This window comes from Panthera tigris, chromosome A3 (assembly GCF_018350195.1).
Source record: "Panthera tigris isolate Pti1 chromosome A3, P.tigris_Pti1_mat1.1, whole genome shotgun sequence".
NCBI classification, from domain to species: Eukaryota; Metazoa; Chordata; class Mammalia; order Carnivora; family Felidae; genus Panthera; species Panthera tigris.
The window spans coordinates 127751708-127766859 of record NC_056662.1 but is presented as its reverse complement, the minus strand read 5'-3'; the positions used below and the strand labels follow the sequence as shown (position 1 = coordinate 127766859).

Below are 15152 nucleotides of genomic sequence, written 5' to 3'. Positions count from 1 at the left end.
ATCTTTCTAAAACATGCCACAAGTATCAAAAATCCCCAAAATAAACAAGAATTTCTTTTATAAAAATCTCTATTAACACATATTGTGGGAGCTAATGAAGACAGTAAGAAATGTCACCTTTGTACTTTCATACAGTCAAGTACACTATAAAGTGGAAACATTTTATAGCAATAGACAGCTATAGGATAGACAGCTAATAAAAGGATGTGGCATCTATGATGGAAAACGTAATTTCAAAGTTTAACAAAACCTGGTCGCATTTCATCATCGTCAAACACACATGACAATTTAAGAATGACAATATAAAACAGAAGAATACCACATGCCACAGAAGTTTCCCAGCAATCATAATCATCAAATTTGGTTAAATCAAAACTGGTTAACCAAACTTTGGTTAAATGTCAAAGCAAAAGTTCTGCCTACTGGATTTCAACACAGGGTAGGTAACAGGTCAATTTGCTGGCATAACCTACTATCACTTTCCAAAATATTACACAGCTTGAACTCTAAAATGCAAAACGCTACCTACCCTCCCATGTACATTCTACACAGGAGAACAAGACACGAGGTCCTTCCCTTACGGATTTGATATTCAAATATTCATTCATTCATTCAACAAGTATTTACTGAGTACCTACAATGTGCCAGGCAATCTTCTAAGTGCAGGGCGGGTAAGGAAGGGAAAACACACAAAATCCCTGTCCTACTGGGGCTGCTGTTTTACTGGGGTGGGCAGGGGGCGGGGGGAACAAAATAAATGAGTAGAACACAAACTAAAGTAGGAGTGATAAATGCTAGGAAGAAACTAAAGCACGAAAGGAGGATTTAAAGTGAGGGTAAAATCGTAAACAGGATGGCCGAGGGAGATCAGATAAAGTGGAGAAGGCAAACGACCACATAATATGTTAGGTGTGAGTGCGATGGAGAAAAACCGGGTGGGGCAAAAGCTGTGGGAGGGAGCGGAGGCTACCTGCAGAGAGTGGTCAGAGAAGGGGTTTCTGAAGAGGGAGCCTTTGAGGGGAGACTCAGAAGGAAGTAGGAGGCCCAGTCACACGAAGATCTAGGAGAAGGGCACACCAGGCAGGAGGCACACTGGCCACAAAACCAGCCCCACGGCCGAGGCAGGGTGGCAATTTAAGGGACAGTGAGAGGCTCGTGTAGGCAGGAGGGAGAAAACGGGGGACTGCATGCCCTTGGCCTGACAGCAAGCTGAAGACTGAGCAGAAGTTACACAGCCATTCTGCATTTTGGGAGCCACACATTTAGAGTTCAGCGACTTGTTTCAAAGCAATTTAACAGATTATTGAAAAGTCATTATTACTTGCAAAATACAAGTTGAGAGAATGAAGGGCACTTTATAAAGCAGGATGAGCCGGGGGCTCTGTGGCTGAACAGTACATACAGCCAGGAAAAAAAAAGGCATGTGCACAGAAAGTTCTACAGTCCTTGAAGGCAGTAAATGAGGAAGTGGGAAGATCATGTTACTAGTTTTCAAACACTGCAACTGAGGGGGTTAAAAAAAAAAAAAAAAAGGCAGAAAAAGCTTCAAATGTATCTAGAGTCTTTTCGGCTCATTTCTTGCTCAGTTTGAAAGCGTGATGCTGTAAGCAGGAATTTCTGTTGATATATAAAACATACCTGATTAGTCCTGTGGAAGAACAATATTTTACGTGCTTCGGAATCCCTCCCATAGTGCCAGGCACAGGGATGGTGTTCAGCAAACAGTGAGCAGGGAAGTAGAGGGGAACACTCATACTCCAACAAAACAGACACTTTGTGTTCATCTGACTTGAAAGTGATTTAAAAATAAACAAACACCAAGTATTCAAACAAGAATAAACTTCCTCAAAAAGGAAACAATTCCTATAACTAGATCTTCCTGATCCCGGCATCCCTTAGAGCAGAACTTCAAACAGGGTAGAAGAACAGGGCTTCACCCACAGGCTAAAGGAGCAACGAGTTGTGAATGAAGGCCGTGGGAGCCTTGGTGGAACCTTCACCAGGGCGCCTCCGTTGTTAAAGGTGAAGTATATTCTACCGCACTCCCGTCAGGACAGCTTTTGATCTCTTTTATAAACAGCCACAAGGCGGATCTACTTTATCCCATCAGCAAACATTTTCAGACACAGGTACAACCCTGGACTGTGAGGATCCAAAACCAAGTAAGAGACGGTCTGTGCCTTAAAGAGTTGGTTTCGGGCTTTGGGTTGGATATTTATTAAAGATGGAACAAGAGGGAGAAGAGCAGAAATGAAAATGACTGAAATATATTGTAAAAGGGGTTATGCTACAAGACCAAACAAAACGATCAGAACACAGGAAAAGGAGGACATTTGTGGAAGAGGCTCCTAGAAGAGGCCCCGCCCTGCTGGATGTCCCACAAAATTACGAGGAGACACAGACACAGGTTACTGTTAAAACCTATTATTTTTCCTCATGTTTTCCACCTGGAGCAAAATATACTCAACATGACCTTGAGAAACAAAAATTAAGCAAAAAAAAAAAAAAAGAACTTTAACTATATTCATTTTAAACACACGGAGAAAGTAAAGACTCATAAGAAACCAATCTTTTCAAAGTTTGTCTAAGCAACACATCCCAACACAATGATCCCACGTAACTTTATCTTCTGATTACCGCCCCCCAAAACACCACAGCACTACAATATGATATACCTAACGTATTTCTTGCAATTTAACTTGGTAACGGCAGCTCCAGTAAAGGAACCACGGGCATTCAGAGATAATCCAGCGCTGGGCATTTAAAACTATTTTGCAAACCAATTCTGAAATTTCAGAAAATCGTATGGTTAAGCAGACATCAGAAGACGACAACCATAAAGGAACTCAAATCACTTTAAAAATTTTTTTTGAAACAGTAGCCCCTCTTTACTTTTAAGGGATAGCCCTTTATGTATACTAACAATTTACAGTAGAAAAAAGTCATTTCTATTAATATTAGATCTATTTTTGCCAAGGGGCAGAAAATAAATTATATTCTAAAACACTTGTAAATATAAATTCACAAAATGCATTTTACATATCACTATACAGGGGTAAAAGAAATATGAAGATGAAAAGAGCACCTCAAGCTTCTTTTTGTTCACTTCTATCATCAAGACTTTTTTTTTTTAAGCTTTCAGAGAAAAGCAAACAAAAAAAAAAAAAGAAAGAAAGAAAAGTTCATGTTCATTAAATTAAGGTCATCCTGTTAAGCTAGATGCATTTTGGCTTTGAGATCATTTAAAAATAAAATAGAAATAATTTTATAATCAGAAAAAAGTTTAAGATTACATTAAAATTACTTTTGTTTAATACAGATTATTCAGCATGAGACAAAACACTTCTTATTTAGAAAGAAGATAAAATTCAGTAAACAAAGTCACATACCAAGCTTCAGGCAGCAAGACAGAATATTCATGTGGAGAAGTGGTCTCTGGGAAGTTGGAGAGAATCGCGAGGCGATGAGGAAGCAGGTCTGATCCATGATAAGTGAACAGAATTTCTAGGGCTTGTACATTACTTTCCTGTACAAACGGCAAGGGTTAAGTTTCCAATGTAAACCTCAGAAAAGAAGGAATGATTTTGTAGGACAACATCCAAAAACCTAAAATTAGCTCATTATGCAGTTCTGACATAAAAGGTACTTTGAAATATTTCCACTTCTTCCTAGTCTGCACCACGTATCTCAATCTAATGCTATGAAAATTACTTAGTTTTAAAACTCAGAATGATGAATAAACATTTTTAAAAATATAGTTCCAGGAGTGCCTGGGTGGCTCAGTCAGTTAAACACCCAATTCTGGCTCATGTCACGATCTCACGGCTCATGGGTTGAAGTCCTGCGTCGGGCTCTATGCTGACAGCTCAGAACGTGGAGCCTGCTTCAGATTCTGTCTCCCTCTCTCTCTGCCCGCCCCCCCTGCCCGAGCCCGGCCCTCCCCCATTCATGCTCACTCTCTCTCTCTCTCTCTCAAAAATAAACAAACATTAAAAAACTTTTTTTAAATATGGTTCCATTTTCTCTATATTACTACAACAAAAAATGAAATAATGGCAAATGCATGCAATAACATTAACCAAACGGCTCAGAGACTTACAAAGTGTTAATAACCGTAATTATTTTATTTACAAAAAAGAAATTACCCGAGCATAAGTTCTTGCTGAGAGAACAATATTCTGATTCCTGAACTTCTTAAAGAATTCAGCATCATATCTCTGTTCAGATGCATGAGGTACTCCCAGGATTTCCTGAGGGGAAAGAGCGACTTAATAATGAAAAGGCTTTTAAATATGGGTGACAAGAAAATATTAAAAAACCTTTACAACTCTGCCTCCCTAAATAAATAAGCCCTGAATTAATTAAACTATCAACTGTTAACTGAAGTAGTACATCTGCATTCTTGCCTTTATTGTGAAAATGGCTGCATTTATAAATGCTGTTAATATAAAGGAAATTAAAAAGTAAATGAAATAGGCAGTAAAAAATTCACTAGAGTAGGACAACCAAAACCCACCACCTGCTAAAAACAAATAAGCAACCATTATACACAGCTGTGTGGGACAAGCACCTGTGTCTGTAGGGGAACTTTAGATTAACCTTACTGCTGCTGGTGATCTATACAAAATGCAGATGGAACCATTCGTTCGTTCCACAAATATTTATCGAGTGTCCACTAGGTGCCAGGGGCGCTGTGACAGGCAGCAGTGATACAATGAACAATACACTTCCCCTGCCCTCCAAATTGCTTAAAACCTAGTAGGGAAGACAAATGAGCAGCTAGGAACAGAGAAAGGGAAACACGCACACACAGGAAGGGTGCTATGAAACTAGTTTTGGGAGGACGGGGAAGGCTTCCCAGAAGTGGCACCGAAGCTGAGACGTAAAAGACAAACGGGAAGGAGTCAGCCAAGGAAACTGCAAGTGCAGATCTCCCCACTGCCACGTAGGACACAGGGCTCACATCTGCCATGTTTCACGCTGAACCCCAGATACCTAGCAGACTGCTTTCACATAGTAACCGATAAATCATTTGTTGACTGAATTAATTTACTGAGGTAGGAAAGAGAGAAGAATGAGGAGGTGAGGGAGGGAGGATGGAGGGTTGAGAAGGTCACTTGCAAACATGTTGGGTTTGGAACTTTAGCAAGTCTAAAAGAAGCTTCCCAGAAGGCAAGTGGATGGATAGATCTGGAGTTCTGGGGTAAGGTATGCGTTATGTAGAGCGTGTATTGTAATTAACGCAAAAGTGACTATGACTTTTGGGATGAGCACTGGGTGTTGTATGGAAACCAATTTGACAATAAACTTCATATATTGAAAAAAAAAACAAAAAAACAAAAAAACAAAAGTGACTATGATTTCGAGGGGGATTAAGTTGAACGAAAGCAGCCTTAAGGAGCAACATCATTTAAAGGATCGACCAAAAAAACCAAAAAGTAGAGTAGTGGGGGCGAGAGGAATCTGCACCCGAAAAGTACACGGAGGAGCCAGAGAAGGAAGGGGGAGGGGGAAGAGTTTAACACGTACTCATGGAAACCAAAAAAGCAAGCCAGCATTTCAAAAGTGTTCTCCGCTCCCCGACCTCATCCACAACAGTCATTTCCTTTATTCCCTCAGTTACACATCCTAGGACCGCCCTGGATCTTTCTTCCCGAGAAGGAACTCTCTGGACGCCTCCACGTCAAGCACCAGACTCGTGAGCGACTGCTCCTTCCACCCACCCGGTCCCCGGCATTCCAGCAACTCCTCAGCCTCACTGACACATCCAATCCACCGACCCTAGGCTTTTTACCTGCTCTCTCTCCTCAAAGTCTCTTATCCCTTCTAACCAACTTAATCCCTGGCCCATCATTATACAGAGATTTCTTTAATCCCTTGCTTCTTTCCCTTTATCATATTCACCTGGCAAAACCTAATCCTCAGTCAAAGGCAACTGTGAACCCTGATTACAAGTTACCCGAAGTCTCTGTAGAAATACTACAAAACCAAGCTGACAGTTCTCATTTCCAGATCTCAACACCGTTAGGGTCCCGATTCAAACGAACTACCTGTAAAAACATTCGTGAGGCAACCTGGGAAAATTGAATGTGAGGCGGATATCAAATGATGTTAGGGAATTACTACTCATTTTGTTAGAAATAATACAGTGCTATTGTGGTTATTTTTTTAAAGTCTTTACCAATTACAGACACTACTTAAGTATTTACGGGCACAATGATAAGATGTCTAGGATTTGCTTTGAAATGACTAAGTGAAAGAAAAGGCAGGAGTGGAGAGTAAGATACAAGATTGGTAAAATGGTTGAAGCTGGGCAGTGAGTACATCCAGGCTCATTATACTCTTCTCTATATTTTAAAGAAGGTTTGAAATTTTATAAACTCAATTCAAACATGCTGTCCCACAATGCTACAACATTTCCCTAACAGGCTTTCTCTCCTATTCTGTTAAGAACTTTTCCACAATTCTTTCATTCTTTCCAAACCTCCATCACCTTATTCCCGTCTCCATTCTCGACTAAAAACTTGCTTCATATACTTTAACTGACATGATTAGATGGGAAAGCTCTCATTTTCCAACCCACTAACACTGTACACCTACCTGTACCGATACCAATAGGATTTTCCTTCTGTCAGTTACAACAGAAAAATTATATACATCTGCTCCCAAAACAGCCTCAAACCCCACTCAAGCTCCGGATCCCATTTCTCCTATTTCTACAATCATGCCATTATCCCTTCTTTCTTCTGTTCAGTAAATTCCTCCTCACCCTCCACTGGTTCATTCCCATTAGTATACGAACAATACGTCTTCTTCCTTCCATGAAAAAAAAAATAACTCCTGATTTCATATACCCTGTAGCTACCCCCACCTTCTTGGCTCCCTTGAAACAAAATTTCTTGAAAGAGCTGCCCACAACTGTCTCCACTTACCCCCTTCCTGTTGTTTCCTAGACCCACTCAATCTCTAACAATTCAAGTTCTTACACAGCATGAAAGTCCTTTCATCATGTATCCAGAAGCTATTCTAACCACCCCTCCTCCTTTTGGTCTGTGCTGCCCCTCCGCCAAACCCCACGAGCTGTCTCTGCCAGGTGCACCCCATCTTCTTAAATGCCGCTAGGCCTTTCCTCATACAGCAGGCCACTTATCAGCACTGGCTACTGAATACGAGAGACTTCATTAGGAGTTCTTGCTTTCTACTCAAATTACCTTCCTTCCCCAAGTCTCAGTTTTCACATCCATAAAACTGGAAGGATAGTACCAGCCTCAAAGGACTGCTGAGAAATAATCTGGATTAAGTTCACAGCACAGTGGCTAAGTCCTCAACAAATGTGTTGGTATTTATTAAGGTATTGTCTGACCTACTGATTGCTTCAACAAATATCTGCTGAGCTCCTCAATGAGCCAGGTATCAATCTGAGTTTAGGGATGTCACAGCAAACAAGACAAATCCCCTATGCCTTTACGGAACTTCTACCATCATGTGCCCCTCATAGTAATCCCCCCGCCCCTAAAACCCGCCTGCCTTTTTTTAAGTACTAGTTGCACTATCACTTCCTTTGAGGCATCTTCTTGGGACACCCCCGGGACTCCACTACGTCCCCTCACCAGTTCTTTGCACATTATTATAGTCACTTAGCGCCTATAAAGTGAGGACTCCAGGAGGACAGCTCCCTATTCTTACCTCCACCTCCCGCATGACAGCTGGTACTTACCAGGCACTCGCGTGAACTTGAAATGAATCCATTTTTATCTAATTCATCACAGAATTAATAAAATAAGCTATGCACTATGATTAAAATGCAATGCCTGTCTCTACCACTATCTAGCTGGTTAGCCACTGTATCTGAACATCTTCATTTTTAAGTTTTAATAGCCAAATTCATCAATTTCACCTACTTTTTGAAAGCTTAATTAGCCTAATTCACTAAGAAAGTGGGCTCGACAAATACTTTAAAAAATGTAATAGTACTTCCTATTATCAAATCGGAAATATTACCAAATAGGAAATAGCAATTCAGTAACTAAAGGGCAATAAAAAAAAAATTAACTGCATAGTCAAACTCTGAACATTTTATGGAACTCCTTAAGATCTCAAAATCAGTAAGATTTAGTAAAACAAAGGCTAAGAAAAAATAATAAACTATATCTGTACCGACTTCTGCAGTTCATAACATGCTTTTATGTATTACCTCAAAATATAAGTCCAACACAGGACGCCTGGGGGGCTCAGTCAGTTAAGCGTCCAACTCTTGGTTCCGGCTCAGGTCATGATCTCACAGTTCGTGAGTTCAAGCCCCACATGGGGATCTGTGCTGACAGCTCAGAGCCTGGAGCCTGCTTCGGATTCTGTGTCTCCCTCTCTCTCTGCCCCTCCCCCACTCATGCTCTGTGTCTCTCAAAAATGAATTAACGTTAAAAAAAAATTTTTTTTAGAAGAAAAAGTCCAACACAGTAAAAGGTAGGCTTTAAAATAATATGGCCATCCAACAAACTAGCAGTAGTTACAGATAAAAGTATTTTCACTCTTATGTGGATCCTGAGAGACTTAACAGAAGACTATGGGGGAGGGGAAGGGGAAAAAAAAAAGAGAGGGAGGAAGGCAAACCATAAGAGACTCTTAAAAACTGAGAACAAACTGAGGGCTGATGGGGGGTGGGAGGGAGGGGAAAGTGGGTGATGGGCATTAAGGAGGGCACCTGTTGGGATGAGCACTGGGTGTTGTATGGAAACCGATTTGACAATAAATTTCATTATTAAAAAAAATAAATAAAAAAAACAAAAAAAAAGTATTTTGTATGAAAATGATATACTCACTACTATGTTTTCTAATAACCATAAATAGCCCTCTTTTGTCATTGGTATTTTGTCTGAAAACACTTCTATTTTATTACCAGGTGGGAAATCAAAGTCTCTTGGATTTGCCTGCAAGTAGGATAAGGATTAAATACGTCGGTATTAACACAGGGACAAGATCACATCATCAGGTGTCACATTTACTGGGCGCCTGCTGTGCCAGTACCAAGGCCCACAGAAAGGAGGCTTAACACAGACCGAGGAAGTAACCTGCCAGGGAAGCCAAACTTTGAAAGTTGGAAATTTGTATTAATTTCTGGGTAATTTCGGCTATAAGGGTCATGTGAAAAAGCCATCTAAGTTATTTATATTTGCTGAAATAGTTTTAACAACACTTGAATCGTGCTAGTGAACGTGGTTTGAACATCAGGGTTTGTGTCCCCGAAAGAAATAAATATAAAGTATACTTTTTTTAAGCTCGAGTGTCTAATTTTGGCCATAATTAGAATCAAAGTTCAACCAACTAAATTCAACAAATCACTGAAATAAAATGAGTAAGAAATATTCATATTAGGATTATGAAAACCCAGTATATACTGAAATTTGGCTAGAGACAGCTACGCACCATACCTGAAGATAAAAATGTAAAATAAAAGTAAATCAAAAGGATCATATATCCAGAAAACATATATACCAAAACAGCTAGTCTTTCTATTCCCTAGACTAACACAACAACTTGTGCCTTCCACAATCTCTAATTTTTACCAAAGCTGGTATGTAAGAGAAACTGCTTCTGCACAAAATGATACTTTCATAAACAATAGTTATAAAGATCAGATCTGTCAGATATTAGGGCAGCCGTAGCATTTATAATAACAGATCGAACAAACATAATCGGTTTGATTAAAACTACTCCTCACCTCGTATGTTGCAAGCCGATCTAAGTAGGTTAATAATTTCAGCCGACAACGGCAAAGTTCCTTTTGCTCCAGTGTTAACCTGTTGTGAATAATATTAGGCCACTTATATTAACACAGAAGCACAGTTCTCTAGGAGTTAAAATAGAATAAAAATAACCAATATTCCACTAAGCCCCAAACTGACAGAACAATACACAGAAGCACCAGGGTAAAATAATAGCAAATGCATTTGATGGAAGTTGCTGGAATAATTTAGAGCAATTAATCCTAGTAAAGAACACACTTAACTGACTAGTTATTTTAAAGACAGTAGCAAATGAACAGCAATAAATCATTTACTTCGAAAAGTTTACTAATTTAAGTAGTTCCTGTCTCCTCTTCATCTCCTTCTCCTTCTTATTCTTGGCAGACTCTTCATCAGGTGGTGAAAGCTCTTCATAGGGGAGATTGTCAATGTCTACTTCACCAGGTAATGTGAATCTGCACGAAGAAACAGAAGACCCAAAGCTATTCGTGAAAGCAGCTTTCTCCTACTTTGGCCGACTACTTTGGCTGATTTTATTACTAAGTTGATTTTCACAGAAACAGAAACAACCAATTATTTGAAAGAATGCTTTTTGTATTGCAGGCAAAGAGATGCACACGCTATATCCACAGGATGAGCAAAACGTCATCACTAATCATCACCTACAGAAATTTTAAAATCATGACAATAAAAACTACTTAGGAAAACACAGGAGGTTATATTCACCCGAGGTGAAACAGCCGATGAAGAAAATGTTGCCCAGAGTTTATAATCTGAATCACTTCTTTTTAAGGTTTTAAAATGGTAATGAATGTCCGTCTCATTTACGTTATTTATTTATCAAATACACAATCACGTTTGTAACTTTAAAGAGTTCCAAATGTCTGATGAGCAATGCCTCTTGCCAAGTAACTTTACTACTATTACTAACAGGCATTTGTGTGGTACTTAAAAGCTTATGAAGTGCTTTTGCAAAACACATAATTTAAGCACTCCAATTCTCTAAAGAGGGTACGAGGCCAGAGACAAAGTGAATGAAGCTCACGCTTGCCCGGGGGGTGCTTCTGACTAGTGAGCACACCCAGGTCCATGCCTTCAGCCCACAGCTTAGAAACTGCCAGCATCCAATAACACTTCGTAGAACTTGCTCTTTTCTTAGCACCAAGCCCTCATATGTACAATACTTAACTCAAAGTAAAGAAAGCTGTGACCTCAGATAAGGGAAGCATTGATCGAAGGCAACTGTCTCATTACAGGATAAACCTAAATAAGGAAGTTTACTTTTCACCACGTCTCAGCTTAAATGTTTTCACAAAGTCACCTTTATTCCTGAATCCAAGTCTTTCTGTGACCAACCTGCCATCATCTGCTCCTTTCCCTATCGCCACCAGGGCCTCCAGGTCCGTGCCTTTCAATCCATACTGAAGCAGTTCCTTTGCAGCGTCCACATTTTCGGGAACCCTTTCCAAACACTCATGAAGAACCCAAGATCGTTTCTTTATTTTACTCTGGATACAAATAAAAAAGAGGCATTACAGAACCCATAACATGTGACAGCACCTAACAGCTGCCTTCTAGAATTGTAAAGCCATACCTAAGGGAGTCTAGCTACCTATGCCCTTGGCCCACAGGAAAAGGAAAATTCCCCAACAATGATTAAAATGGGACGTAGAGAATGAGATTCCTACAGCGTTCCTTTCTCTTCTAATGAAGAGAAACCCAAAGCTGAAACCCAAAGCTTCAGGACTCTTTTTCAGAAACATAAAAAAGATCTGCCCAGAGTTTTATAGCTGCTCGTTAGTTTGCATTTGGGCTATATAATAGAGTCGAAAATAAAGCAGAAAAGCAAAATAAGATATATCCTATTGTAACAAGCATGTTTAACTTTGAAACGAAACTAACGAGGCATAGCACATCACAGTTCTGTATTTACTTGACCATGAGATGTATCACAAAGTGCGGATGATAATTTAATCATCAAAGTCATAATATGCTATTCTTTGGAAAGACCAAGGGCCTATTCCTCCCTCCCAACTGCTTCCTCTGACTCCACTCAAAATCCCTGACTTTCCCTCCTCTTAGAGTCATTGTGGTTATAAATTTTAAGTGACATTTGACGTTTACCCTTTATTCTTTTACATATTTCATTCTACCAATTCTTCCTTCAAATGTCTTCTAACTCACTTCCTCTTCTCCAGGTCTATGGCCTCCATACCAGTCTATGTCATCAACACATAACATCTGTGACACCAGAAGGGTCTCTTGCCCGTAGAGGGTTTCCCCACCATCACTCCCCTTCCACACCAACTCGTCTTCTACACCACCTCCCTCAGCACCTCCACAGTCAAAAATCCACAACACTTCCCGTTACCCTACAGATAAAAAGCTTAAGTCATCACAAGTCTTCAACATCCTCCGGAACCCAAATCAATGTATCTTTCTAATCATATTTCCCCAAGTTCACTACTGTTGAATACCAGATCCAGCAGATTGGTTTACTTACAGAGCTCATTTACTCATCCAAGAAATAGCTAGTGGGCACCTACTGGGGACCAGGTACTAAACTACACACGAAGCAATGATTAGGACAGATTTAGTCAATGCCACGGGTCATGCTCATTTTCTTCTCATTTGCTCATACCATTTGTCCCATGAAGAATGCCTTCCAATCTTTTAACTCCAGGAGGCCTGCTCTGAATTCTCTCAAACCTGCTCAAAACATCTACACTACAAAGGGCCTTCCATAACCACTAGGTCTAAAATGATTGCTACTTTCACTGGGTTCCCACAGCATTTATCTGGAATCTTCCTGCATAGTTATTTATATTTATTTTTTAAATTTTTTTAAATGTTTATTTATTTTTGAGAGAGAGAGACAGACAGACACACACACACACACAGCACAAGCTGGGAAGGGGCAGAGAGAAAGGAAGACACAGAATCCGAAGCAGACTCCGGGCTCCAGGCGAAGCAGGCTCCGGGCCCCGAGCGAAGCAGGCTCCGGGCCCCGAGCGAAGCAGGCTCCGGGCCCCGAGCGAAGCAGGCTCCGGGCCCCGAGCGAAGCAGGCTCCGGGCCCCGAGCGAAGCAGGCTCCGGGCCCGAGCTGTCAGCACAGAGCCCGACACAGGGCTCAAACTCATGAACTGTGAGATCATGACCTGAGCCGAAGTTGGACACTTAACCGACTGAGCCACCCAGACATCCCTAGTTATTTATATTTTAGACATGAGGCTTATCTTCTCAGAAAGATTATAAGCTCCCTAAAAGGGAAGGTCATATTTATGTCTCTCCTGTACCCCTTTCACCTCCCCTCGCCAAGTGCTTTGACTCTTAACTGCCTATTTCGCTGAATTAAGTATTTCTCCCAATAAAAAAATGTACCTGCTCTCTCTTAACACCTGTCAGCTCCTTCAGAGACCAAAACTGTCCTCTACTGTGTTCCAGAAAAAGCCCTAGGCGGGTATACATAAACTCACAACTCACTGTCTTGATCACAAAAGAAGAAAGATAATACAGCTTTGGTGTTCTGATATTCTAAAGGATATACAAGCAACTTTTTCTCTGTATTTCATGATCTCTCACGCTCTCTCTTCTCTGGCGTCTTACCTGTACTAACAGTTTATCTTCCAGTTTTATTGAAGCATCAACTTCTTACTTACCACTTTTTCAGATTTTTATTTTTAATTACTCGTGTACATAAATTGTCAGGAAAACAATTACAACATTTTCCCAACATTTCTTAGATCTTCCTACAGGCAAAGGTATTCTCTTTTCTAAACGTCACGTGAAGAACCACACGTCTCTTGAAAGCATGCCAGAAACCCAACCGCTCCCTCACAAAGGTGCCAACGGTACAAATACACAGGCTACAACACACGTTAACTCAGGCAGCAGGAAGCAGGAGGAATCCAGTTGGAAATTTTACACTTGATCTTAGCCAAAAGGCCGAGAAGTGATTCCAATTGGAAAATTTAAACACAAAGGGAGAATTTGGCAGGCTTGTTACATCGCCTCTCAGCTTCAAAAGTTCTCTTCACGGCTATCTCTGGGATAGACAGGATTTCCATTTTTTAATGGACAGAATATCAAGCTTCATCAGGAGAGGGCGCTAGAGGGCCCCTGTGGAGGAAAGGCTCTGGTCTCTAGTCCTAACAGGCTCAGGTTCTAAACTTCTTGCTCCTGTGGCTTAGCAGCCAGTGCATGTAGGAGCCCTCCAGAGTGCTTACTCCCCGCCCTTGCTCTGCTGAACACAACTTCCCCTGAATGTCAGTTGTACTCCTATGGGCAGATTCCTTCCCAGTGAATCTCCCAGGCACCCAGCAGAAGGGGAGGTGTCTTTCCAGACTATCTCCACCTGCGTAGCAGGACCTTCTTCTTTTCAGTCATGGCCATGGGTCCTTATCTGAGGTCTTCCGACCCCTAACCTCCGCTTACTGTTGCACCTAGCGGCAGGCATCAGTTTGCTCATCCATCCTACCTTTTCCTACCTGCCAACCTTGGCATCTAAGAACCAGCCCTGGCCCAAGACACCGCAGAGAACTCTTCCTGCCGATGTGCTGCAACCACTCTTCAGTGAGGTCTGTTCCCTCCTTGGGTATGCTCCTTCAGCCCTAGGGTAGTCCTTAATGTTCTCTTTACCCCTTTATGGGAAATCTCACTAGAAAATAATGTTCCAGGGGTGCCTGGGTGGCTCAGTTGGTTAAGCGTCTGACTCTTGATTTCAGCTCAGGTCATGATCTCAGTGGACGGAGCCCCACGTCAGGCTCTGTGCTGACAGTGTGGAACCTGTTTGGGATTCTCTCCCCCTCTCTCTGCCCCTCCCCTGCTTGCATGCACATGCTTTCTCTCTCTCTCTCAAAATAAATTTTTAAAAAATGCTCCATATTAAAACTTTCCCTGTCCAAATTACTAGGTGGTTTCTGGTTCCTGATGAGACCCTGAATGATATAGGTGAAGAAAGGTAAGTGGGGTAGAGGAAGAGAAAGGATTAGACCAAAAAACCAGATAGTTAGCTGGCTTATCAGTGAATATTTGTTCACACATCTTCAGTACCAAGGGCCAGCTGCAGGGCCAATACAACCGGATAACTCCTCCAGGTTGAATAAGCTTTAGAAATGTCAGCAATATATAATGCTCCCAAAAAAAGGCCCATAACCAAAAAGTACCCCATAATCTGAATTTTACCACGTTACGAAAATATGTAAACATACCAAGTAACTCTGAATGGAAGCAATGTTGACCGCGGACTTCCTCCACTGTCTCTGATACACTAGGTCAGTGTCCAGGCCGTACGTCTGAGCCAGAGACAAGGCTTCCTCATATTCTTCACTTTCAATCTTGGGACAAGGAAATGGGAACAGGAATGTTACATTACTGAAGCGCCCACGGTGTCACTATCATGATGCGATC

The 15152-nt window shown here is 41.1% G+C and overlaps 1 protein-coding gene across 5 annotated transcripts in view; it reads right to left on the bottom strand.

Moving 5' to 3' along the window:
- The window catches only part of NBAS (NBAS subunit of NRZ tethering complex), a 328450-nt gene that overhangs the window by 232511 nt on the left and 80787 nt on the right, over window positions 1-15152 (bottom strand). For all 5 annotated transcript variants that reach the window (XM_042982471.1, XM_042982472.1, XM_007080697.3 and 2 more), the window contains 6 exons: window positions 14954-15079; window positions 11100-11251; window positions 10058-10198; window positions 9719-9797; window positions 4146-4250; window positions 3390-3526 (listed from right to left, as the gene is read on the bottom strand). In XM_042982471.1, coding sequence (XP_042838405.1) covers window positions 3390-3526; window positions 4146-4250; window positions 9719-9797; window positions 10058-10198; window positions 11100-11251; window positions 14954-15079 — 740 coding nt within the window. The remainder of the gene's footprint in view (window positions 1-3389; window positions 3527-4145; window positions 4251-9718; window positions 9798-10057; window positions 10199-11099; window positions 11252-14953; window positions 15080-15152) is intronic.